The sequence below is a fragment of the Bos javanicus genome, chromosome 3, assembly GCF_032452875.1.
Source record: "Bos javanicus breed banteng chromosome 3, ARS-OSU_banteng_1.0, whole genome shotgun sequence".
NCBI lineage: Eukaryota > Metazoa > Chordata > Mammalia > Artiodactyla > Bovidae > Bos > Bos javanicus.
In genome coordinates, this window is record NC_083870.1 from 113,293,929 (window position 1) to 113,319,784 (window position 25,856).

Below are 25,856 nucleotides of genomic sequence, written 5' to 3' on the forward strand. Positions count from 1 at the left end.
ATTAAATAATTTATAATACATCTGTTCATTGGAGCAAATGTGTGGCCATTTGCTCCAATTTAAATGATTAATACATACTATGTGAGTGTGTGTGTATGTGTGTGTGAATAGATGTTTGCAATATACAGTTGAGTGAGGAAAGCAGTGAGCTGAACGGTATAATAGGATCTCATTTTTTTTTAGTGAAAAGTTTTCCATAAGTGCATCTAATCTGGATAAATCTTTCTGCATCAATATCTCAACAATGGGTGTCTCTGGGTAGTGGAAATGGGGTGACTTTTTTCCCTTTGTTTACTTCCGTTTCTAAGGTTCCCGTAACGAACATGGATTCCATGTGATGTTCTCACACACACACACACACACTTCAGGAAGTCTCCAGCCTCCTCCACATCCTCCACCCTCACTGTTCTCTCTCTCTTGGTTTAGATGGCGTCGTGCTGGTGGATCCTGAGCTCGTGAAGGGCAAGAGAGGTGAGGGATGCTCCTCTACCCTCCAGGGAGTGGGGGTCTGGTCTCGGCTCGCAGCAGGAACGGGATGTGTGTGTGTGAGCGTGCAAGAAGAGATGGGGAAGCCCTTGCACACCCATTCTCACTGCCAGCGCCTCGGGCCTCTCATCCACACTCCCCTGTACGATCCTCAGGACATGAGCTCTGTCCTCACCAGAGCCCACTGTCCACATCTCCCAGAAGGAGGTGGAAACTCAGGGAAGCCGCTTGCTCGAGCCGACCAGATAAGGGACGGCAGACGGAGCCCAGAGCCCAGGGCTACCCCTCCGCAGACTGCATACTCACGCCCCTCTCCACCGTGTCCTGTGGTTCCATGTCCAGGCAGACTCAGGAGGGCTCCTTTCTGAGTTTACCTGAAAAGCGAGGCATGGAGGCTGCTGGAAGGCAGAGTTTTTTATGCTGACTCGGGTGGTTCTTGGCTTCCCAGGTGGCACTCGTGGTGAAGAACCCGCCTGCCAGTGCAGGAGATGTCAGCGACCTGGGTTCCGTCCCTGGGTCGGGAAGATCCTCTGGAGGAGGGCATGGCAACCCATTCCAGGACCCTTGCCTAGAGAATCCCCATGGACAGAGGAGTCTGAGGGGCTACAGTCCATGGGGTCGCAAAGAGTCGGACTGAAGTGACTTAGCACACGCTGGTGGTTCTGGACCACAGCAGCACAGCATGCTCAGTGATCTCTGGCTGCTGTGAAGTGTGTGGCAAGGAATTTGATGCTAGTAACGGTTGTGTAAATTAAATGAGAGCCCATCTGAGTTATCACTCAGTTCCATTCAAAAATGTGCCTCTTAGAGTCGTTGCTGTCGGCAACCCACAAGGATTGTTCCTACCCCTAGATGTGCTCTGGAGTATGTCAGTTGTAGGGCCCTCAGCATCCCGGGGACAGGGCAGAAACAGGCTGACAACTGCCCTCCTCTGCTTTCTCCGGAGAGCCCTGCTCCTCTCTTATACCAGGAGGAGCCCAGTTCCAGCCCTGAAAGCCCACACGCTTGGCCAGGAAAGCATTTTCCGGAGAGGCAGGCATAAACCAGGTCATCTCTGGGCACCTTGTTCCTACAAATGTCGGCTGAGGGATAAGCAAGTGATCAGTGACTCTTCTGAGCTTAGCGCCAAGGGCACTTATCCTTGAAGCGGACGTAGACAAAATCCTCAACCCACGGCTCCCAAGGACGTGGGTGGACGTGCTTTCCGTTCAAGCACAGGGCACCTCGTGCGGTTATTTAGCACATTAACGCAGCTGTAAACAGTCCACCCTCAAAACACATGTCGTTCAGTCGCCAGGTCATGTCTGACTCTTTGAGATCCCGTGGACTGCAGCATGCCAGGCTTCCTGTCCCTCACTATCTCCTGGGGCTTGCTCAAGTTCACATTCACTGAATCACTGATGCCATCCAGCCATCTCATCCTCTGTTGCCCTCTTCTCCTCCTACACAAGAGGTGTAGTCTCATATAATTCCTCTGGTCCGCTGGGGGCACCATTTACATCCGTCTAACCACAGTGAATTTTCACAAGTGCGGCTGATTTAGAGAAAGCTCGATGAAGTTTCCGAGCCATGTGAAAAGACGGATTTCCTCTGGGACTTGGTTTCATCTCTCCACCTGGTCCCTGAGCGCCAGCTCACTCCCCTCGCGGCCACGCCCAGATCAGGCAGTCCTTTCCCTAGCTCTGTTTCCCCTCTGCTTCTCACCTTCCCTCTCAACTCTAGACAGACCTCCCACCCTCAGACCCTGAGTGACCTCACCCTGCTGAAAAGCCTCCTGAGGTCCCTGAGCTGGTGGATCAAGAGGGAAAGTGGGGAGGATGTGGGAAACAGTGGAGTCAGGAGACAAAACCTGGCCCGTCTGAGGGGCCTCGCCGCCCTCCAAGCCAGCCCTTTGGAGTAATTAACGCAAGCCAGAGGGAGGGAAGGGCCAGCTGGGTGGTGAGGTCCCCAGGTCCCATCCCCTCGGGATGCTTTAGGTTGAATGCCGAGACCGCAGGCAGGCGGTGTCAGCCCAGGCAGGGGCGCCGGGCCGACCGACCGACTGGCCAAGCGCACCCTTCTTGTCTCTCTCCCAGTGTACGTGTCTCTGACGTGTGCCTTCCGCTACGGCCAGGAAGACATCGACGTGATGGGCCTCAGCTTCCGCAGGGACCTCTACTTCTCCCAGGTCCAGGTGTTCCCTCCCATGGGGGCCTCGGGCGCCACCACGAGGCTGCAGGAGAGCCTCATCAAGAAGCTGGGGGCCAACACCTACCCCTTCCTGCTCACGGTGGGTGACATTGCGCGCCCCCATCCCCACCACTGCACTGGTTCCTTCCGCCCCCAGCACCTTGTGATGTGACCGGTGGCCAAGGAACGGGGCCAGAGAAATGGCTTCACATATGCGGGCCTTCAAATTGCACCCTTCTATAACTGAGGAAATTCTAGATTGCCTGGGCTGTCATTGTCTTTTTTTTAAGTCCTTGAAAATAGCCTCCTAGCCTTTGAAGGCACGGTTTCAACCTACAGTTTAAATATTTAAACTGCATCCGACCACCTAATTATACGTGCGTGTCACGCCTTCACTCTATAAAAAGAAAGAAGTGCCCCTCAGTTGGCCCTGAGGAGTTTCTAAGCAGGCAAGAGTTCCCCGTGAGCCAGGAGATCTTAGTGAGATGAGATCCTGGCTGTAGCCTTGAGCACAGCCTGGGGGGGTCATGGAAGAGAAATCCCTGGTGGAACCGAGGGACCCTGGGGCCAGAGTGCCCGCCTCTGATGACTCCATCCTGGACTCGCTGTGGGGTAGCCACCCTCTTCACTAGCATGTTTATGGGTCTTAAGATTACATATTCCTCCAAAGTTATACAGTTCAGGCTTAAAACGGCAGGAGATTCTGACACAAGCTACGACAAGAATGAACCTTGAAAACGTGATGCTAGGTGAAAGAAACCAGTCGCCTAAGGACAAATGCCGTGTGATTCCACTTACATGAGGGATCTGGAGGAGTTAAATTCATGGAGACCGAAAGTAGAAGGGTGGTCTCCAGGGCATGGGAGAGGAGGGAACTGGGGAATTGATGTTTAATGGGTACAGAGCTTCTGCTTGGGATGACGGAAAAGTTCTGGAAACGGATGGTGGGGACCATTGCAGGACAATGTGAATGTCATTAATGCTGCTGAACTGTATGCTTAAAATAGTAAGGTTTATGTTTTGTGTATATATATATATTATACGTGTGTGTGTCTATATATATACACATTACATATATAATACATACATATATATATGTATTTATGGGCTTCCTAGGTGGCACTAGTGGTAAAGAATCTGCCTGCCAATGCAGGAGACACAAGAGACTCAAGTTCAAGCCCTGGGTCAGGAAGGTCGCCTGGAGGAGGAAATGGCAACCCACTCCAGTATTCTTGCCTGGAGAATCCCTTGTTCAGAAGAGCCCGGTGGGCTGCAGTCCATGGGGTCACAAAGAGTCAGACACAACTGAGCGTGCATGCAAGGTGGAATACACGAGGAATAACATTCTCTGAAAGAAATGATCTGTTGTCTCTTTCCACAGTTTCCTGACTACTTGCCCTGTTCGGTGATGTTGCAGCCAGCTCCGCAAGATGTGGGCAAGGTTGGTTCCAGAATGAATCCCAGGGATTCATTCATTCCTTCAAAGGGCTTTTTAAAATAGCCTCTTTTTTTTTTTTTAACAATCTGTTTTATTTATTTATTCTTTAATTTTAAACGTTTTATTTTGTATTGAGGTATAGCCAATTAACAAGCAAGGTTGTAATACTTGAGCGTCTTGTTGTGGAAGAGTTCAGACACACCCCAAAGTAGAGAGAACGGATAACAGATGAGTCCATCACTCACCTTGCGCATTTCCTAACCGTGAGCAGCCCTGTGAGTGAAACAGACGGTCTCTCTCCTCCCTGAGAAGGCTTGGGTGCTGGTCTAGAAGCACGCACAGGAGCTGCTCAATATGAATAGAGAGAGAGAAGTGATAAGCGTTTCACAAGGAAGGAACAGCACATGCCCCAGGTAGACAGGTGGGAGAGCTCGGCTTGGGCGGGAAGCGGCATGGGGTGGGCGTGGAGCAGCGCGGCAAGAACACAGGGCTAAGAACTCCAAGTGCTGGTGGGTACGGATGCGTATTTATTTTCAAGCTAGGTTTTAGCGTTGTTGAGAGTCCACAGTTTCACAGGACTAGTAGGACTGTGACTCACGTGCTAGCTGGTGGAGGGCCCATCCCCACGCTGGTGCCCCCATGCCCACCGTGTCGTGTTAACACAAGAGAGAAGGAGGTTAACGTGGGGTGGGGGATCATGCTGGGGCCAGGTGGGGAGCAGGCAGAGGGGCTGGCAGATGCATCTGTTCCACCCGTGCAAGATTTTTTAATTTTGTTGATTTAAAATTCAGGAGCCTTCTCTCCAAGTTCCATTTCCAGCTTCTCTTCAGAAGTTGGGAGAGCTGCCAGTGCCAGGTCCCCTGGCAGCCTGGCCATGCTTGGCTGCAGCCGCAGACCAGCTGCCCGCCGGGGTCGGGCGTTGGAGCCCCAGCAGGGGTGTCCGTGGGCCCCCGTGGGCCCTGGGAGCACTGCGCCTGTCCCCAGCTGCAGGCAGTGGACCGTCAGTAACATAACCGCATGGCCACTTCCGAGGGCAGCTGACCGAGGGCGGGCTGGACGCCATGAGAGGCGGAGGGAGGCGAGGACAAGTCAGGATGCCTGACTCACCCTCTGCAGCTGCTGGTGGGGCACGGCCTGCAGGCTGGTGCCCTTTGCTAGGGCCTCAGGGCCCCTGGCACTCTCCTTGCACTAATGCCATTATTTCATCATGAGTACACTTCCAGATCTAGTCTTTATTTTTTTAAGGTTTTTTTTTTTTTTTAATGTGGACCATTTTTAAACTATTTATTAAATCTGTTACAATAGTTAAAATTTTTTTATTTTATTTTTTGGCTGTACTGGGTCTTCGTTATGGCCTGTGGGCTTAGTTGCCCCGTGGCATGTGGGATCCTAGCTCCCCGCTCAGGGAACGAGCCCATACCCCCTGCAATGGAAGGCGAAGTCTTAACCACTGGACCGCCAGGGATGTCCCCAGATCAAGTCTTACTGGTGCAGCTCTGAAAAGCAGATGGCTGATGTAGAAAAAAAAAAGTGCCACGAAACATCCCCCTGAGTGAGCTGTGACCCCATCCAGCTCTGGAAGGGAGGTGCAGACCGCAGCCCTGTCTCATCTCTTGCCCCCTTGCAGAGCTGTGGGGTCGACTTTGAGATCAAAGCATTCGCCACGCACAGCACAGATGTGGAAGAGGACAAAATTCCCAAGAAGTAAGAGTGTGGCTGTGGGAATAGGTGAGGGGTCTGGGGTTAAGGGGTGGGGGTAAGAAACTGCCCCTTACTTTATGTTTGCAAGACAGACTCTTCCCACTAGGCTGGTGTAGTGGGAACCAGGTCAGGACCATCAGGAGGGACCATCTACAGTTGGGGTGGGTGTCCATGGCTGACCATCTAGTGGGAAGGCAGCAGAAAATAACAGGAGCGTTCAACCTCAAGGGTTCGTGTAAGCTCCTGAAAGCCTCCACAGCCCCTTGAGTTTCCTTCTTCTTTTGCATTTTGTTGTGGTGGTGGTACACATAACACGAAGTTGACCATTTTAACCATTTTCAAGGGTACAGCTCAGTGGCATTAAACATAGTCATTACCTTGTATAACCACTTGTATACTGTCTGCTATCTATATATAGCATTTGGGATATATATGATAATACATATGGGATATATATATATATATGATGATATATCTATCCTGAATGCTATATAAATGATGATAGCATTTGGGAAATATCCCCAAACTATCTGTATCCCAAATGCTATCATCACCCCAAACAGAAACTCTGCCCACTAGGCAGTGACTCCTGTCCTCCCAGGCCCTGGCGTTCATTTTCCTTGTTCCTGAATAAGGTTTCCAACTGTGCCCTCAACACTTGCCCCTCATACTCAGCATTCACACTCAGAGGACACCTGTACTGAATGGCAATGACAAGGCATCAGATTTGTAGAGAGTTCTGAAACCTAACGTAGGCACACATTCCCACCGCAGCTTCACCCCAGAGGAGCCCGAGCCGGGGTCCTCACGGAGGGTGAGAGGGGCCCGCGGAGAGCAGACAGGTCCACACCACCCACGAGGCCCCGGCCCCCAGACCTGACCCGGCTACCAGTCCTTCTGCATCCATCGGGAACATCCCCGAGGGATCCTAGCCTGGGGATGAGGCGGGGGGCGGGGGGCAACCTGGTGGGCCATCCCGAGGAGGCCCAGGCGCTGATCCTGGGACCGTCCGTGACGTCTCATCCGCAGAAGCTCCGTGCGTTTGCTGATCCGGAAGGTACAGCACGCGCCACGCGATATGGGTCCCCAGCCCCGAGCCGAGGCATCCTGGCAGTTCTTCATGTCGGACAAGCCCCTGCGCCTCGCCGTTTCGCTCAGCAAAGAGGTGACTGTGGAGCCGGCCTGCGGGGAGCCCGCCCAGGCCCTCAGCTGGGGGTGGGCTGTGGGCAGTCTTGGGTGTAGTGGTAAATACCGACCTATGAGGATGACTGAACTTTTTCATAACTTGGAATTGGTGAAGGTGACCCTTAGACTAGGGCCAAACTGGCCTGCATTCTACTCATCATGGGTCCCGGCAACCTGGGGAAGGTTTGCTCCCCCCCCGCATCGCTGCCTCAGGGAGCCTCTTAGTGCCGCGTCAGTGGGTGTTACAAATTGTTTGCTTCCCTCAAACTGAAGTTGGGCAGTAACAGTAAGGGGGTGGCTGTGTCACATGTGAATGTCATGGCCAAGAAAGGTGAAGAACCGCTGGCCAGGGCTGTCTCCAGTCCCTCTGGTCAACAAGAGTCACACACACATTGACAGAAGCCCAGCAGACCGTATGTGTGCATGTGTGTGTGTGTACACGCGTGTGTGCATGCATGTGTGTCTATGCATACATGAGTCTGCATGTGTGGTGTGCTCGCATGTGTGTGCATGTATGTCTGCATGTGCATTCATGCATGTGTGTGCATGCACGTGTGTGTGTGTGTGTGTGTGTGTGTGTGTGTGTGCAACAACATGCCCGTCTGGTATAACACGGAGTCATCACTGGACCGGCTCCACCTCTGCCCCCTCACCACATTCTCCTCTCTTTTCACTGATTCTGCCCCAAATAACCATAACCCCGCTCAAGCGCCCTGGGGCCAGCTCTGCGTGACACTCAGGACTCGGGCGTTGTGGCTGGAGCCCATGCCATCGCCTCGGCCTCCCACACACAGGGCAGAGCCTGCTCCAGACACATCGCCACAGGAGCCACGATGCCTTCACCTTGCCTTCCTCAAAAGCGTGGGAATTCAGCCACTTTGCCTCCAGTTGAAGGACTGGGATGAGTTTAGAAAGACATGACCAGGCTCTCTTCCCCTTTTCTGTCCCATCTGCTAACTTCTTCAGATCTATTACCACGGGGAACCCATTCCTGTGACCGTGGCCGTGACCAACAGCACAGAGAAGACAGTGAAGAAGATTAAAGTGCTAGGTAGGACCTTCTGCTCCAGGCCGGACGGCAGAGCCTTGCAAGTCCCCAGTGGCCATGTTTCCCAGGTCTCTCCTCTGGTCTCTCAGGCCCTCCTGGGTCCTTGGAACCTCCCGTTTGTCTCTGTTGTCAGGGCAGCAGGACCTTAGAGGAGGAGGTCCCTTAAGTGTCCTCTCTGTAGCCTCCTGCGCAGCTTAGAGCCGTCTTCCATCCTGGGACAGCACCCCCGACAGGATGTCTTCCCGTCCTTCCTTGTCCTGCCTTCCTGGAGGGTCCAGGTCTCGGTGGGGAGGGAGGAGGGGGAGGGTTTCCCTTCTGCACAGAGTAGTGGGAGGGACCTAGCCTGGGAACCCTGGGCTCCCCTGTGGGCTCGTGCTGTGCACATCCTCTCAGAGTCCAGCGGGCAGTCACAGCAGGCCTTCCTGGTCTACCGTCCCGGGTTTCGTGATCTGTTGATTGAGCACACTGGACATGCTTTGTAAATGGTCATCCCCACTGTCACTGCTGCTGTTGTGTCACCATGTAATGGCCCGGCCTCCCGTATATTCGGGAGAGGGCCCTCTGACTTACTGGTCCACTGGTCCAGCACTCTGCCTCAGGTCAAAGGGCGTCAAAGTGAGGGGGGTGCTCCGTGAACTCGGTCTCATGTGGGCGAAGTAAAAAGACGTGATAGAATGACCTGGAAGGGAGACCTGTCCGTCCACTTCTCCCTCAGGCCCTTGATGACCGAGACAGACTTAGGGTGACCAACCGTCCTGGGTTAACCAGGACCCAGGACCAAGGACTTCCAGTGCTGAAAGGGGCCAGTCCCAGGCAGACCGGGACAGCTGGTTACCTAAGTGCCATCCACTACGTTCCTCTCTCCCTCTTATCCATCATAGATAAGGCTCAGGAATCGGATGCACTCATACTGAAATATTCTAGGTTTTTCTTAATGCTAATATACGTGTTTACATTAAGGCTTTGTTTTTATGTGAGTTTAGTTTCTATGCCTTTAAGTCTCTGTAGGACCTGGCGTGATTTATTTAGCATGTTGTATGTAGTGTTCCATATGGTATTTCACAAAGCAGCAGGATGGAGAAAGTACCATTTGATAATTATTTTTTAAGTTGTTTCTCAAAATTTTATGAATACTAACATCTGGACCCCTAATGTTTGAAAGAAGCTATTGAATTTCTGAAGCCAGATATTGAGAACTTTGTATAGGCTATGCGCTGTGTTGATCAGTTTACACAAATTATTTCTTTTGATTCTCAAATTTGATTTACATGGAAATTAAAAATCATCTTTTTGAGGGCTTCCCTGGTGGTTCAGGAAGCTCCATACTTCCATTGTAGGAGGTGTGGGTTCAATCCCTGGTTGGAGAAATTATTCATGCTACAAGGTGTGACAAAAAAAAAATTAAAAATCACCTTTTTAATCATCATAACAACTATATAAGTTAGATGCAGTTATCACCCCCATTTTGCTGATGGGGAAATTGAGGCTCAGGAAGTTCTACTACCCCAGCGCTGATGGCTAGGCAGGGATTTGAGCCCAGGTAGTCTGGCCCCAGAGCCCACCTTCCTATCCACCACACCACAACCACAAACAATTGTGTGCTGCACAATTCATCAGGCAAGAATACTGGAGAGGGTTGCCATGCTGTCCCCCAGGGGACCTTCCCGACCCAGGGATGGAACCTGCCTCTCTTATGTCTCCTGCATTGGCAGGCGGGGTCTTTACCACTAGCGTCGCCTGGGAAGCCTGGCCTGAGGCCAGAACAGGTATCTCAGCCTTAAAGCTGAGCCTGAGAGGTGCACTCAGATGGCCATTAGAGAGGGAAGGCCAGCCAGGTGCCCCAGAAGGCAGCATGCAGGACCCCACACCGAGCCTCCCTACGCTGTCCCCCCTTTGCAGTGGAGCAAGTGGCCAACGTGGTTCTCTACTCGAGTGATTATTACATCAAGACGGTGGCTGCGGAGGAAACACAGTGAGTAGCGGGTTGGGTTTCTATTTCCTGGGCGGTTCCGGCTTCTTTGTCAAGTTCCCCTTTTCGGTCATTGCTGAAGAAGGAAGTAGAGCGGTCAGCCAGCTACCCAGCCTGCCACGTCCTTCCCCTTTTCTCACTTCAAGGGCTGCAAAGTCACAAGAGTTCTGAGAGCTGGGTCGAGCTAGGAAATGATGGGGAGCAGAAAAAGGAAGCCTGAATCGTCACAGCGGGAAGGGTTAGAGCTTTCTATTGATCCTTAAATAAGTGGGTAGGGATCGGATACTGTTTCTGACCCCCAGAACAGGTCATCAAATAACCTGTCAGCCCACATGAGGGTTCTCTATCTTTTGATCTCCACAATCTGAAAATCTGATACCATGATGAGGAGATTAGAATGCTATCTCAGTACTCCACCACTTGTCATGAGTGACTTTTCTCCCTCCATTAGAATAAAAATCAAATGGAAAACAAACAAACAGTAAAACCCAAATGAGAATCCTGCGATGGCTTCTTCACGGTGCAGCAAGAGACCTGACCGGTTTTGCTTTGTGCTAGGCACTCAGGTTCACAGCTTTCGGGGGGTTACCAACCCCCCCACCCAGGAAGGATCATTTGGGAAGGTGTTTTCCTGTTTTCCAAGCCCCATTGTAGGACAAAAATACTCTCATCATTGGAGGAAGGCGGTGGAGTGAGGAAAGACAGCAGATTCAGCAAGAAAACATTACATAATATTTAAAAGGCCACTTCGGGATAAACTGTTACTTAAAGCAGAACCTGGCCTGAGTTTACATCTCAGGGGAGAAGAGGCAGGAAATGAACCTCTGACTGCCTCCGCCAGGCCAGGCCCGGGCTCAGTTCTACTTTCAGACGGCATCCTTGCCCATATCGGTGCCTGGAAGTCTTCCTGGCTCACCTGTTGGCATGTGCCCAACAACGATAGGAGGAAATGGTCCCCAGCGGAGGTTTCCCCTAATATACCCCATTATCCGGTCCTCTTTTCAGCTCATTTTGCATCAAAGAGTCCCAGAAAATTGGACACCATCCTCAGTACCCTCAAAAATGTGGGAGTGAAAGTGAGGCTCTGGGGGCTCTGGTAGGCAGGCCACCTGGGAACCAGGTCAGCCCTGATGCCCCTGCTGCTACCCGCCACGCAGTCCCAGATCCCGAAGGTGCTGGGACGTGGCCAGGTGGGGCTTTGGTCCAGGGTCTTGGCAGAGGCTGTTGGCCAGGGTGCAGCAGGACAGACCATAGTCCAAGCCCAGCCCCGGGGCCTCTTTCTACGGTAGTTATCTTGACAAGGTAATTTCTGCTTCTGTCACTCTGCTGCCCAAACCAAGCTTATTAAGAGAAGATTCCCCCCGGTCCCAAATGCAAGGATGCGGGCCACCTTGTCTCAAGCAGGATTCTGTAAAGGGTGTGCCCAGGAGCCTCTTGTGTGCACTTGGAGGCTAGAGAAGCCACAGCCGCCTTCAACTCCCCAGGGAGATAGAGGAGGCTGGCAGTGGGGCTGCCTGTCTGTCTGGGGGCAGGCTGAGGAAAGGGCCCGAGGCTGGCTCCTGGGCAGGGCTTCTGGGGCCCTGTCTTCTCCTGGCCAGGCACAGGGATGAAGGTTATGCCAGGAACATGGCTAGAGCCCGCCTGGGCTCTGCGATCAGAGAGCCCGTGAGGCTGCGCAGTGGCTGTTGGCATAGGCCTGGGGGCAGCTCGCGGGCGAGCAGCAGAGCTGACTCTCCAGCTTCCGATGCTGCTCTGTGAGCTGGGGACGCTGCCTGACCTGGGGAAACCACACTGAGGTGCCCTCCACTACACCCAGGCCCACCGTCTGGCAGGGGGTCCCTGTGTCTATCAGATGCTGGGGAACGCCCTGCCTGGTTGGTGATGGAGGAGATCTGGGGGAGAAAGAGCCTGTGCTGCTATGAACCCCAAACCACCCAGTCTGTCCAGCTCACGTGGGAGACTCCCAGGGCACACATTGGTCCTCCTGACCGGGACGACACCCAGCCCGGGTTCTCTGCTGGTACTGACCAGTTGCCCTGTAGCCCATCATGTGCTTCACGGAGTCTTGGGAGAAAACAGGGTGTGGTCCCTGATCCTTGGGCCAGTCGGTCTCACTTCACCCCACAGAACATTCCAGAAATTCAGCCATGGGAGCAGGCTGAGAAATGCTCCAACGTTGCTGCCAGCCTGTTGTGAGACGTCACTCATGCTCTCCTCCTTCTCATAAGACATGCACAGCCCCTCTGGGCTGCCTTTCCCACAAGTTGCGGGGAACGTGGGTTCTGGGAACTGCGTGAGCGTAGACAAGGTCTCCTGGGGGCCCCGGTGGCCTTAAGCCTGTAAGAGCAACTGGCTAAATCGGCCGTGTTTCTTCCTGCAGGGAAAAAGTGCCGCCAAACAGCTCGCTGACCAAGACGCTGACGCTGGTGCCCTTGCTGGCCAACAACCGTGAGAGAAGGGGCATCGCCCTGGATGGGAAGATCAAGCACGAGGACACGAACCTGGCCTCCAGCACCATGTGAGCCCCCGAGACTCGGTGCTGGGGGAGGTGGGGGGAAGGGGTCTGTGCTCCTTCTCGTCCTAGTCCTGGGCTCACGGCTGGCACGTGGTGTGGTGGCCGGCGGTGCAAAGCCAGCACTCAGTGGCCCAAGCGGGGATCCCTCGCCCGCGCCTGCCATGATGTAGCGACTGCAGCTCTGGGCTCTGGAGACAGCCTTGTGCCGAAGCCCCGCTCCCTTGCTCTGTCTGGGCCACCCCATCAGCTGTCTGAGCGAGGACCTCAGTTTCCCCATCCTTAGGGTATGAGAGCTGATATGGATTACGGGAGACAGGCCACATCAAATGTGGGGCCCAGCACACAGCGAGTGCTCCAGAAAAGTCAGCTAGTACCTCTGAGAAATAGCATCAGCTAGCATTGAACTGAGTGCCTCATGAAGGATGGAAACATCATTTATTCATTTCCATCTGGAAAGGTAAGGAACAGGGGGTCCTGAGGGCTATGGACGTCAGCTCAATTTAAATGAAGCTAAGCACTGATCTGCTGACCCAGCTCAGAATGTTGGGCTGAATTGAGCCAGCGGATCCAGTAAAAACTAGATCGAAGCTTCTAAGTCAAATACCCCTGCCACTCCTCACTGCCCTCCGGGGCTTCTGTTCCTGGGAGCGTGTGTGGGATGAGCCCTGAGGGTTGGGGTAGGAGCTGTGACCAGGCTGGGGGCTCACTGCCAGCTCCCCATACCACCCCCACCCCCATCCTGTGTGACCCACGGCCCCAGTAATCGCCTCCAGGTGATGCTGTCTGGAAAAGCTCTGAGACGAACAGCTGGGGCAGTGAACATCAGGCAGAAAGGAGGATCATGGGAGTCAAAGGGTTTCTGAGGACGATTTTCCAGCTGGCGTGTTAGATTCTAAGCATGTCTGTGAGCTCTGGGAGATGGGCAAACAGGAAGACAACACCCTAGATCCAGGAACTCAAGGGTGAAGGAATCACAAAGTTCAAAATGGCATGTGCGTTTGTAAAGACCTTCTGTGATTCGTGGAGTAGTACATAAACAGCCCGTCTCTCCATGCTTCCTTTGGTAAGAAAGGTGAATTTCTACTCATTTCATGGATGAGGAAATTGAGGTTTCACCAGATGAAAGGCTCAGCCAAGGACACTGGGTCAGTCAGTGGTAGAGCAAAGCCCATCCCTAGTCCCCAGCCTCGAGTTGAGGCTTTCAAATTGTGGTGCTGTGGAGAAGATTCTTGAGAGTCCCTTGGACAGCAAGGAGATCCAACCAGTCCATCCTGAAGCAAATCAGTCTTGAATATTCATTGGAAGGTTTGATACTGAAGCTCCAATACTTTGTCCACCTGATGAGAAGAGCTGACTGATTGGAAAAGATTCTGATGCTGGGAGAGCCTGAGGGCAGGAAGAGAAGGGGGCAACAGATGATGAAATTGTTGGATGGTGTCACCGACTCAACTGACATGAATGTGAAAGTCGCTCAGTCGTGTCTGACTCTTTGTGACCCCATGGACTATACAGTCCATGGAATTCTCCAGGCCAGAATACTGGAGTGGGTAGCCTTTCCCTTCTCCAGGGGAACTTTCCAACCCAGGGATCAAACCCAGGCCTCCTGCATTGCAGGTGGATGCATTCTTTACCAGCTGAGCCACCAAGGGATCCCAAGAATACTGGACTGGGTAGTCTACCCATTCTTCAGCAGATCTTCTCGACCTGGGAATCGAACGGGGTCTCCTGCATTGCAGGCAGATTCTTTACCAACTGAGCTACCTGGGAAGCCCATGAGTTTGAGCAAACTCCAGGAGATAGCGAAGGACAGGGAAGCCTAGCATGTGATAGTCCATGGGGTTGCAAAGAGTTGGATACAACTTAGTGACTGAATGATGACAAATCCAGAGCCCCCGATCCACCGAGTGTCAGGGCTGCCTTCCAGCTCCCCAGTGAGGATGCAGCAGAACATGAATGATCTGGTCTCTTGGAGAGGGTGGTCCCCTACTTGGGGAGCCTAGGGATAAGGGTTGATCCATCGGGTCTCTGCTTCCTACTGCTCCTCTGCATTCTTCCATTTTTCTTTTCTGTTTGAACAGCATAAAGGAGGGAATAGACAAGACCGTCATGGGGATCCTGGTGTCTTACCAGATCAAGGTGAAGCTCACGGTGTCAGGGTGAGTGTCCACGTCCCAACATGCCACCTGCTCTGTCTGGCTGTCAGCCATCTGAATGGTTTTGTTCCCCAGCGATTGGGAGACAGAAAGCAAGAAAGGTCCACAAATTCTACCAATTACATGGTAGGGTTTGAGAAAGACTCTGTTTGTCTAGTTTCACAATTCTGCCTGATGTAACATTACAGAGAAAAAGGTAGAAAAGCAGACTGCAAAACACATACACTGCGGGTACCTCCTTGCAGTCCAAGGGACTCTCAAGAGTCTTCTCCAACACCACAGTTCAAAAGCATCAATTCTCCAGCGCTCAGCCTTCTTTATAGTCCAACTCTCACATCCATACATGACCACTGGAAAAGCCATAGCCTTGACTAGATGGAGCTTTGTTTGCAAAGTAATGTCTCTGCTTTTTAATATGCTGTCTGGGTTGGTCATAGCTTTTCTTCCAAGGAATGTCTTTTAATTTCATGGCTGCAGTCACCATTTGCAGTGATTTTGGAGCCCAAGAAAATAAAGTCTGTCACTGTTTCCATTGTTTCCTCTTCTATTTGCCGTGGAGTGATGGGATCAGATGCCATGATCTTAGTTTCTTGAATGTTGAGTGTTAAGCCAGCTTTTTCACTCTCCTCTTTCACTTTCATCCAGAGGCTCTTTAGTTCTTCTTTGCTTTCTGCCATAAGGGTGGTGTCATCTGCATATCTGAGGTTATTGATATTTCTCCCAGCAATCTTGATTCCAGCTTGTGCTTCATCCAGCCCAGCATTTCGCATGATGTACTCTACATATAAGTTAAATAAGTAGGGTGATAGTATACAACCGTGACATACTCCTTTCCCAATTTGGAACCAGTATTTTGTTCCATGTCTGTTCTAAATGTTGCTTCTTGACCTGCATACAGATTTCTCAGGAGTCAGGTAAGGTGGTCTGGTATTCCCAACTCTTGAAGAATTTTCCACAGTTTGTTGTCATCTCCCCAGTCAAAGGGTTTGATGTTATCAATAAAACAGAAGTAGATGTTTTTCTGGAACTCTTGCTTTTTCTATGATCCAACAGATGTTGGCAATTTGCTCTCTGGTTCCTCTGCCTTTTCTAAATCCAGCTTGAACATCTGGAAGTTCATGGTTCATGTACTGTTAAAGCCTGGCTTGGAGAATTTTGAGCATTACTTTGCTAGCGTGTGAGATGAGGGCAATTGTGTGGTAGTTTGAGCATTCTTTGGCATTGCCCTTCTTTGGGATTGGAATGAAAAATGACCTTTTCCAGTCTTGTGGCCACTGCTGAGTTTTCCAGATTTGTTGGCATATTGACTTTAGCACTTTCACAGCATTATCTTTTAGGATTTAAAATAACTCAACTGGAGTTCCATCACCTCCACTAGCTTTGTTTGTAGTGATGCTTCCTGAGGTCCACTTGACTTTGCATTTCAGGATGTCTGGCTCTAGGTGAGTGATCACACCATCATGGTTATCTGGGTCATGAAGATCTTTTTTGTACAGTTTTTCTGTGTATTCTTGCCACCTCTTCTTAATATCTTCTGCTTCTGTTGGGTCCCTGCCATTTCTGTCCTTTATTGAGCCCATCTTTGCATGAAATGTTCCCTTGGCATCTCTAATTTCCTTGAAGAGCTCTCTAGTTCTCTTCAGAAAAGCAAGGCTGCTGGGAAATGAGGTCACAGTGTGTCTCAGGAGGCTCCATCCATGATGGGGGGCCTTCTCGCCCCCCAAAATCATTACAGGACTGGGTAGTCTCCTTTCCACACTAGAGCACAGATATCTCATAGTTCTGAGGAAATGGTTTTCCATCTTTTTTTTAATTCAATTTCTTTCCATTTAAAAATCTCACCAAGGTACTTCCCTGGTGGTCCTGTGATTAAAATTGTGTGCTTCCAACTCAGTGGGTGTGGTTCAATTCCTAGTTGGGGAACTAAGATCCTACATGCCACGTGGTATGGTCCAAAAAAAAAAAAAAAAGAAATCTCATCAAAAGGGAAAAACTCAACTTCTCATTTTCCTTTTCAAATTCCATTGCCAAAGGTCAACTGGCCTTTTACCTTAATGAGTCCTGGGTAGTTCAGCCATCAAGGCAAATCTATGTGTATATTCCATAAGTCTCAGTGGACGAAGAGTTCCCCCAAATTTTGGTTGGGACCACAAAGTAGAACATGGGTTGATTTTGCAGATTTTGTTAACACAGCTTGTAGTTGTCCTGTTCTACAAAGCGTATAGTGTTGAGACTTCCCTGGCAGTCCAGTTGTTAAGACTCTGTGTTTCCAACACCAGGGACACAAGTTCGATTCCTGGCTCTGGAATTAAGATCCAAAATGCACTGCAGCAAGGACAAGATATATATGATATGAGATGAGATATATGTATATATATACACACACACATATATATATATAGTGTCTATATCTATAAAGTGTATGGTGCTTTCTTTCACTTTCTCTCAGAGGCTCTAGAACAGAGTCGAATGTAGCAGTCAAGGTAAGCGTTTAGCAGGTATTTCATGGTGACCTTTGTGGCCATGAGAGAAATTCTGGACTGGGGTTTATTCTTGAACTTTAGGGCTTTAACTAATCCACTTGAGAAAGACATGGAGTCACAAGCAGAGAGGAATAGCGGAGTGCACCGTGAGGAGCACAAAGATCCTGAAAGTTGTGGGTGATGAAGGACCCGAGGGGGGTGTATCCATCTCAGAATAACGGCAAGGAGGGGTGTGTTGCCACCGTGGACAGTCCCCACAGCCCTGTTTGTGTTTTTGTTTCCTAGCCTTCTGGGAGAGCTCACCTCCAGGTAAGCCTCGTCGCCGTCCTTCTCTGCCTGATTCCAGGGTCTGAAGGGGACAAACCCGGGGTTTAAAACAGGACCGTGAAGGCCGGTTTCCCAGTGTCGTGCTCAGGACGTGGGGAACCTTGCCCGCTCACTCTGTGCGGACCTTGGCTGACGGGTGTGAGGCTGGGGTGTTTCGTGGAGACTAGCTGGGTCTGCCCCTGGATGGAGACACACACGTGGAGCCACCCTCAGAGAACAGGCACACTCCACGCAGTTGCCCCTGTGTGTACGCACGTGTGTGCAGGGGTGAAATGGACATAACGCGAAGTCTACCGTTTTAACCATTTAAACCTGTGCAGTCGAGGAACTTCCCTGGTGGTCCACCGGTTAAGACTGTGCTTCTAATGCAGGGGGCACAGGTTCAATCCCTGGTCAGGAAACAGACTCACATGCCGCTCGGTGCCACCAAAACAGAAAAAAACACCACACGATAGAGTTCAGTGGCGTCAAGGACACTCACAGAGTTGCGTGACTGTCCCCATTCTCCAGTCCTTGTACCCGTGCCCGTCCCAAAAGGAAGCCCCGTGCCTGTGGAGCCATCTCTCCCACTCTCCCCACTACTCGGCAACTGCTTACCTACCTTCGCTCTGCAGATTTGCCTCATTTGGACACTTTGTATGAACGGAATCAGGCAGTTGTCCCCTCGTGACCAGCCCCCGCTGGGCGCGTTCGCAGTGTCCCTGTCGTCAGTGCTTCTCTCCTGTTTGTGGCTGAGATTCAGCCCATGCTGTGAGTGGACCACGTTGTGTTCATCCATTCATGGCGGCTGGACACTTGGGTTGTCTCCATCTTCGGGCCTTTGTGAATAGTGACAGTGGCCTTTTAAATCAGGCACACAGAGGCAGCAGGCAGGATGCGTCTGAGGCAAGCGCTGGCCTTACATACTCCGTCACTGACTCTGTCGCCCCTGCTCCCGTGGAGCCAGGACAACCTCTCTCCTAGGCCCTGGCCACACGGGGACCCACCAGGGCGCCTTATCAACAGATGAGATCTGACCAAAGCGGTGACCCCAGGGTGGGAGGCGGTGGGTCCTGGGTGAAACAGGGAGTAACCCTTGTCCCCCGCCAACCCCCCAACCCCTTTCCATTCTTCCTGTGTCCAGATTTTCCTTCTGCCCCTTCCTGACTCCCTGCTCTCCTTTTTCTGTATAAATTCCAAGCCACCTCAGAGTCCTGTAGCTTCTGGAATTGGCTGGACTCTGCTCATCACAAGGGACTGCTCTCCACAAGACCCAGGTCTCCAGCATTGCAGGCCGATTCTTTACCTCCCCTGAGCCACCAGGGGAGCCCAGGTGGCACTAGTGGTAAAGAAATCGTCTGCCAGTGCAAGAGACTTACGTTCGATCCCCGAGTTGGGAAGATCCCCTGGAGAAGGGCATGGCAACCCACTCCAGTATTCTTGCCTGGAGAATCCCATGGACAGAGGAGCCTGAGGAGGCTACAGTCCACAGGGTCTCAAAGAGTCAGACATAACTGAATTGACTTAGCATACACTATGTCCGTGGACGTCCCACTACTTAGCATGTCCCTGAAACTAATAACCAGGAGGAAGGGGGACCCCAAAATCCTGGCCGCCTCAGCCTCATGCAAGTGGAGTTTCTGGACCACATTCCAGGGAATACATTTAAAAATTCCTTCCTGACCACTTCCTGATTTCTGGTTTGTTTTGTTTTGGACCTCGCTGAGTCGTCCTTCAGCTGAGGCCTGGGGATCTTTCTCGAAGCTCTGCAGCCACAGCTCTCGGCTGTGCAGTTACAACCATGTGCATTCTGACTGCTCTGCCTCCTTTGCTTCTAGTGAAGTGGCCACTGAGGTGCCGTTCCGCCTCATGCATCCCCAGCCAGAGGACCCAGGTCAGTCACGCCTCGTCTTGGCTTTCTCTAGTCCTGTGCCACCCACGGATTTCTTACTTAGCCACTGCTAGTTCTTCCTTGACCACATCTCTGGGCATGGACGGGGCCAGGCATCCGAGGTTGCTGGCCACATTCAAGTGCCCTGGGCCCTCCCAGAAACCAGGGCTCAGCGACTATGTCAGGGCGCTCGTCCAGTGGTCCAGGCGGTTTGTCCGGATCCAGTGAGTGCCCAGAGGATGTAGCATCCTTGCTTGGATGTGGGCTATCTCGTTAGGTTTTGTTAGGAATGATTTAAAAGCAGACGCTTTGCTATAAATAGGCTTGGGTTGAGATTTAAAGAAAATTCAGGCAAAAGATAAATTTGACAGCCTGAGGCTTTCGTGTTTCATTTGAGAGCATTAATAAGAATTTAGAAAGTGAGTGTTTCTGAGAGTGGCAGTTGTGATGAGAATACAGACGTTACTACAAATGAGGGTCAGGCTGGGATCCTAATGCCTGGGCTCCTTTGAATTGTCAATCCATTGGCTCTTGTATGGATGTTAAAACCAAATGAAGCTGTGGTTGTGCAGCTCTGTGAGCAAGCTAAAAACCAAAGGGCTTTAGCTTGTAAAGCTGCACATGTAAATAGGTGAATTGTATGACACGTGAATTGGACTTCTCCGGTGGCTCAGATGGTAAAGAATCTGCCTGCAATGCAGGAGACCCAAGTTTGATACTTGGGTCGGGAAGGTCCCTTGGAGAAGGAAATGGCAACCCACTCCAGTATTCTTGCCTGGAGAATCCCATGGACAGTGGAGCCTGGTGGGCTGCAGTCCATGGGGTCACAAAGAGTCGGACACGACTGAGCAACTAAGCACAGCACAGCTCTTTTGAAAGAGATAAATGAACCAGCAAAATTAATATGGATGCAATCTCAGAAATTCTGAGGAAGAATTCTCCACTGTGTGTTAAGGTGGCTTAGTTGGCAGGAAAGAAAAATGGACCTGTCTGGATGAGAACCCTCCAGAGTTATAGTAATTAAGAACATTTTAAGTAAAAGTGGTGTAAACAAGTGGGGTTTATTTTTCTTACATTTTATAAAAAGCCTTTCTACACTGATAATGAGACAGCATTTAAACATCAGAATGAGCCCCCATATTCATTTTGGCTTTTTCTCAAAACTATTTTGTCTCAAAGTATGTCTTCCAAATATTTTGGATTCAAATATTCAATGTGCTTTGCCAAAAACTTCCCTTGGGGGAAAAACACACAGCCTAACCATATTTTTTTTTTTTATTATTATTCATTTATGCTTGTGTCATTAAAGCACTATTTTAAACTCTGTGAGACTGAGATGCATTCTGGTCCCTTTCAAGGACATTTTAAAAGGCCATTTTAAAACTATGACCGGAGTAGATGTCATCGCTGGTGTCACATCCTTTTCTGGCCCTGTGAACAGGCTTTAGGACTTCTCTTGGGGGAAGTGGGGTTATTCCTTTCCTGGGTATGACGTCTTCATGTTCCAGTCATTATGGCCCTTATACTGAACATATTACAACATCAAGGCTAAGACAATGATCTTTCATCCTGCCAGATTTCAGGGAGAAAGAACAAATTACCCCACGGACTAGGAGTTCTGATTCCCAGAGGTTTATGCGTCCCAAGTTTCATTTGCAGATGCACGCTCATATCTCTCTCACTAGCCTGGTCCCCGACTCCCTGAGTCTAGACGAGGAGATGCTAAACAGATGAAGCATAAACTAGAGTTAAGAAGGCCTGCCAGGGCTAGAGGCCAAGTGATCTGTATGCAGCAAGTGCTAGAGAAATGCTACTGAGTTTTTACTGTCCTCTGTCTAGAACATTCTTAGAGAATTCAGGTGAAGAGAATTCAACTCTCTTCAAGGCTGTTGGTCGCACTTAGTATAATTTTATGCTCAGCACCAAAGCGGGGTGTCCAGGATGGTTCTTGCCCAGTGTTGTTTTTGATGCATCAGCCTCTTGGTAGGTCCCCTCATCCCTCAACAGCCTCTGGGGTGCAGGTTCAGTGTCAAGTCCCAGGACTCACCCCTAGAGACCGGGACATGGAAGGTGGACCCGGTGTACTTCCACCACATGGGGTGGGCCATTAATAGCTCCCTGGGACTCTGATCTGGACAAGGTCCAAAGGGCATGTCGTAGGGAGAAAGGCTTTGAAAAGAGAAGCCCAGCCTCAGAGGGGGTGAGGTTAAGCAGGGAGAGGGTCTAGAGGTGAGGTTGTGGCTGTTCCATCTGGGGAGGTGCAGGTTGTGGGGGCAACTTTTGGAGGAAGTGATGGTTAGAAATGCAGGGAGAGGGACGTCCCTGGTGCTCCAGGGGCTAAGATTCTGTGCTCCCAATGCAGGGGGCCCGGGTTTGATCCCTGGTCAGGGAACCAGATCCCATGTGCCGCAACTAAGACTCTGAGCAGCCAGATCAATAAATGACTGTTTTAACAAAAACAACGAAAATGCAGGGAGGAAGGCCCTCCGAGGGGGCCTGGCCAAGAAGCAGGAATGACATGCAATTTTCATGAAATGCGTGTTTCTGGGCCTTTTATTGCTCCACCTGTAAAGTGACCTAATGAAGGAAGAAGAGTTCTGCTAGACAGGACGGATGCTAACAGATGTCTCTCCTCTCTTCCACGCTCACAGATACCGCCAAGGAAAGGTGAGCACTGCCCGGCATTATCCCCGTTCTGTGACCTCCTCCTCCGCAACCCTAGAGCGAGCCTTCACACTTGTGTGTGTTTTGTTTTTTCTTCTTCTTTTTTTTGAAATGCAAGTGCCTGACTTAGGCTTTGATTGCCGAGGCATCCACTTCAAAAAGGCATCCGCTCCAGTGATGGCTATCTTGAATAAACACATTGCCAGCCACAGGACTAGAGCCCAGCCAGCCCGGCTCTCCCCACTGAGGCGCCTCTGTTTTAGAGATTTCGGTTGATTTCAGTAGCAGATCCTTCGAGCCACTTGTTCTTTTGTCTTGGTACGCTTTAAATTCCCCTCTCTTCTGTTTTAAAACTCACCAATAAAGAGTGAGCCCTCGAAACTCTAGACCCCGCCCCCACCTCGACCCAAATAAAGGGAGAACACCCCAGGCCCGTGTCCCTGAGCTCTCTTTATCTGTGACTTTGCTGTGTGGTCCCAGGTGTGCTGTGTACCTTCCAGGTCCTGTAAGTAATAAACCTTTATTTTCTCAAAGTTTCCGGATGGTTATTGCTGAAGGGTGTCTTGCAATCCTAACAGGAACCACGAGGGCCGGGCCAGCCACAACAGTGGTTATTGATAGGCTAAGACCTGCACAAAACAAGCACTCACCCCCTTGAGGGGGCGGTTCTTTCTGTAGACGCCCACGCTCTCAACACTGGCGCACGCCCTGGCTTTCCTTTTGCTCCCTACTATCAGGGCACGCACACATGTGGACACACACACACGTCCACGCACGCATGCACAGTTATCCCAAGCATGTATGTGTGCTGTGTGCGTTCCTTCATTGTTTCATATTTTTGTTTGCTAAAGCGATTTTACACGGAAAGCTAGGAGGAGGACGGCCTTGTCCCCCGTTGCATCAGTGGGAGAATCTTGACGGGTTCCTCTTGCAAAAGGAAGATCAAGGACCTTGTTTTTCCTCCAGATTTCATCGCAAGCGCCAAAGAACATGCCTTGATCAAAATGTTCTTTGTTTTTATTTTAGTTTTCAGGATGAAAATTTTGTTTTTGAGGAGTTTGCTCGCCAAAATCTGAAAGATGCAGGAGAATATAAGGAAGAGAAGACAGACCAGGAGGCGGCTATGGATGAGTGAAGAGGCGGCTCAGGACGTGGGATGCGGGGTCGCTAGCCGCATGGTAGCAGGGCTCCAAGTTAGCCCTTTAGTGACGCTGAATTCCAAAGTGCGGGTCTTCTTCACAGAAATAAAGCTTGTTCTGCCCTGGCTGTGAGTCAAGCTGACTTGTTGGGGAGGCTGAGTAAGTTAGTAAGACACAAGGGGCAGCCTGGAGTCTGGGGGTGCGGGAGCATGGGAGAGTGGGTTGTGGGGAGAAGAACCCATCAAGGTTAGAAGGCACCCCAAAACCATGTGCTTGCCCGATGTGGGGCTGGTGTGTCCCAGGCTTTCTCCAGGGCCTCTGGGGTGGGCTGTTTCGCTGGAAACTTGGGGAAGGGGGCGGCGCGGGGCAGTGTGTCTAGTGACCTGAGCTATCCTAGCTCCAGGGCACCCACAGGGCCCCCCTAGAGAAACAGGGCAGTGGACAAACGTGGGCAAAACCACTCTTCATCTCTGCCTCAGCTTTGGTGAAGAATCCTCCTGCAATGCGGGAGACCGGGGTTCGATCCCTGGGTTGGGAAGACCCCCTGGAGAAGGGAAAGGCTACCCATTCCAGTATTCTGGCCTGGAGAATTCCATGGACTATACAGTCCATGGGGTCGCAAAGAGTCAGACACGACTGGGCACCTTTTTCACTTTCACTTTCACTTCACTTTGGATCCAAGTCCTGCTTGAGCTCTGGATTGTTGGGCTGTTTCTATTGAACGCAAGCAGTGAAATTCGAGTTGTCTGGTATAACGGGGGGAAAAGGAATGCATTGGAAGGACTCAGAGTGGCTCAGAGAACTGACTTAAAGGAAGAATCTGAGCTGCCACACCTGGGGTGGGTGGAAATCAGAGAAGCCCCAGAGATCATGGCCCAGGAGCTCCGGGTCCTGCCCTCTGGGTTGGCCATTCACCCCTGGTGGCCTAGCACCAAATGCTCCTAGTCTCTGGTTCCGGTGTGCTATTCCTGGGAAGGAGACTCTGGCCCGATTTCAGCGAGGGGATCAACGCCTAGGGGCCAGCGATGGCAGAGCCTAGCCCTGGGAATGGGTTGTCCTAGAAGAGGGGATTCTCCGTGAGCCCCATGGGCTTCTTGGTTAGACTGCCTTCACTGGGTTTGGGCATTGAAGGGGTCAGGGAGAGGAAAGCTCGTGTCCAGGAGGAAAGTGAAGCTGAAGAAGAAGAAGATGTAACAGAGGTGATGCCAGGGCCCTGTCTTCCCTGAGTCCTCTTCTTGGCCCATGGTACCCCAGCCTTGGGGTCTGCTGCTGATGGCAGAGAGACTGAATGGCTCTCTTGGTGCCCACAGAGGGCCTGGGGGATGTGTTGACCCCCCGGTCCATGCCTCAAGGGGATAGGATGAAAGGGGATTGGAGCGTTCTACACAGTTTAACCCACTCACAGGAAGCGTGAGGGTGGACGGGCGGGGGCCAGTGTGGGCTGGACACTCAGGGTCAGGTCTCCAGGACCAGGAGCAGTGGCAGAGGACCAGAGCAGGAAGGCCCCACACCTGGGTTTGTTCGGCATGATTCCAGGCTGTCTGTGTCATGGGGGTTGGGATTTAGACTGGAGGGAGGCTCTCGGGAACCTAGGATGGGATCCCATACTCACAAATCAAAGTCTGAACTTGAGTGTTGGATAGGAGGCCTTCCGATATTGATAGCAATGAGGAGTAATTTCTGGAGAAGAGCTAATTACAAAACAGGCAGAAAACTGGGCCTTTGGCCTGTGGGTGAGCAGGGTTGGACACAACCTCCCTGTTGTTTTTTTGTGCCTTGCTAAGGGAACAGCAAGCAAGCTTCCATTCCAGCCACGCCCCTGTCTCAAGACACTCAGGGTTGGAGGCACGCTCCTCAGGATCGGAGCCCTTCTGCTGCCTCCCCACTGCCGAAGCCCACAGGTCGGCTGTGGTTGGCTCCCGCCGGAGATCCTGGGCAAGACGGGAACCTGGGACTGTGCCCAGCGGGTCTGGTGAGAGGATCAGTCACTCGGTTCCTGCATTGCTCGACCCCAGGATATCCTAAGTCAGGGTGGACAGTAATAGGTCGGACCTTTGAAAGCGTGTGGGTGTGAGAGCCAGAGAGGAAGGCCAATCCCCGGAGAACAAAGGTCAGAACAGCCCTGGCCCTTCAGGTTATTTTGGTAACAAAACGCCTGACTTTCGCGTGCTGGCTAGTTTACCATCTGCGGCTGGCCACCCCCGTGAGAATTCTGGGGTGGGAGCAGGAAGTGAGCCACTGCTGCCTGACCAGGATAAGGAATCTCGCCTGGCCGAGCCTGTGCGCCAGGGATGTGTCTACTTGGCGTGCAGACCCCTGGCATAGAGAGGCAGGATGTCCGTGTGCAGGTTGGATGGGCGGCCCGGGGCTTTCTAGGTATGTGCGGTGGGAGACACGTACCAAGTGTGTGCCAAGGAGCTGAGGGTGTTGCAGGGAGAAAGTGGTGTCTAAGAACTTGGGGCAAAGTTTGCAACCTGCAACTTTGCTGGAGAAGAAGGGATCGCTGCTGTTTTTTGGGTATCTGTACCATGCTTGGGAAGCACCAACCATGCCTCCCATTCATTAGATGAGAAAACTGCAGTTCAGAGAGGTTATGTCCCTTACCCAAGGTCACACAGCTAGTGAGAGTTGGAGTCAAGACTTAAACTCTGCTTTCCTGGAGTCGATAGGAATCAGAACTCTCCTCACAACATTTTTTTTTTTTGGCTG

The 25,856-nt window shown here is 51.4% G+C and overlaps 1 protein-coding gene across 1 annotated transcript in view; it reads left to right on the forward strand.

Annotated features, from left to right (window-relative positions):
- SAG (S-antigen visual arrestin) overlaps positions 1 to 23,272 on the forward strand; it is a 40,702-nt gene extending 17,430 nt beyond the window's left edge. The window contains exons 4-16 of the mRNA XM_061412657.1: positions 427 to 471; positions 2,562 to 2,755; positions 4,037 to 4,096; positions 5,721 to 5,797; positions 6,824 to 6,959; positions 7,946 to 8,030; positions 9,927 to 9,999; positions 12,377 to 12,514; positions 14,590 to 14,667; positions 17,433 to 17,456; positions 19,292 to 19,347; positions 21,996 to 22,011; positions 23,035 to 23,272. Coding sequence (XP_061268641.1) covers positions 427 to 471; positions 2,562 to 2,755; positions 4,037 to 4,096; positions 5,721 to 5,797; positions 6,824 to 6,959; positions 7,946 to 8,030; positions 9,927 to 9,999; positions 12,377 to 12,514; positions 14,590 to 14,667; positions 17,433 to 17,456; positions 19,292 to 19,347; positions 21,996 to 22,011; positions 23,035 to 23,143 — 1,091 coding nt within the window. The 3' untranslated portion in view covers positions 23,144 to 23,272. The remainder of the gene's footprint in view (positions 1 to 426; positions 472 to 2,561; positions 2,756 to 4,036; positions 4,097 to 5,720; positions 5,798 to 6,823; positions 6,960 to 7,945; positions 8,031 to 9,926; positions 10,000 to 12,376; positions 12,515 to 14,589; positions 14,668 to 17,432; positions 17,457 to 19,291; positions 19,348 to 21,995; positions 22,012 to 23,034) is intronic.
- Positions 23,273 to 25,856: the final 2,584 nt, after the last annotated feature.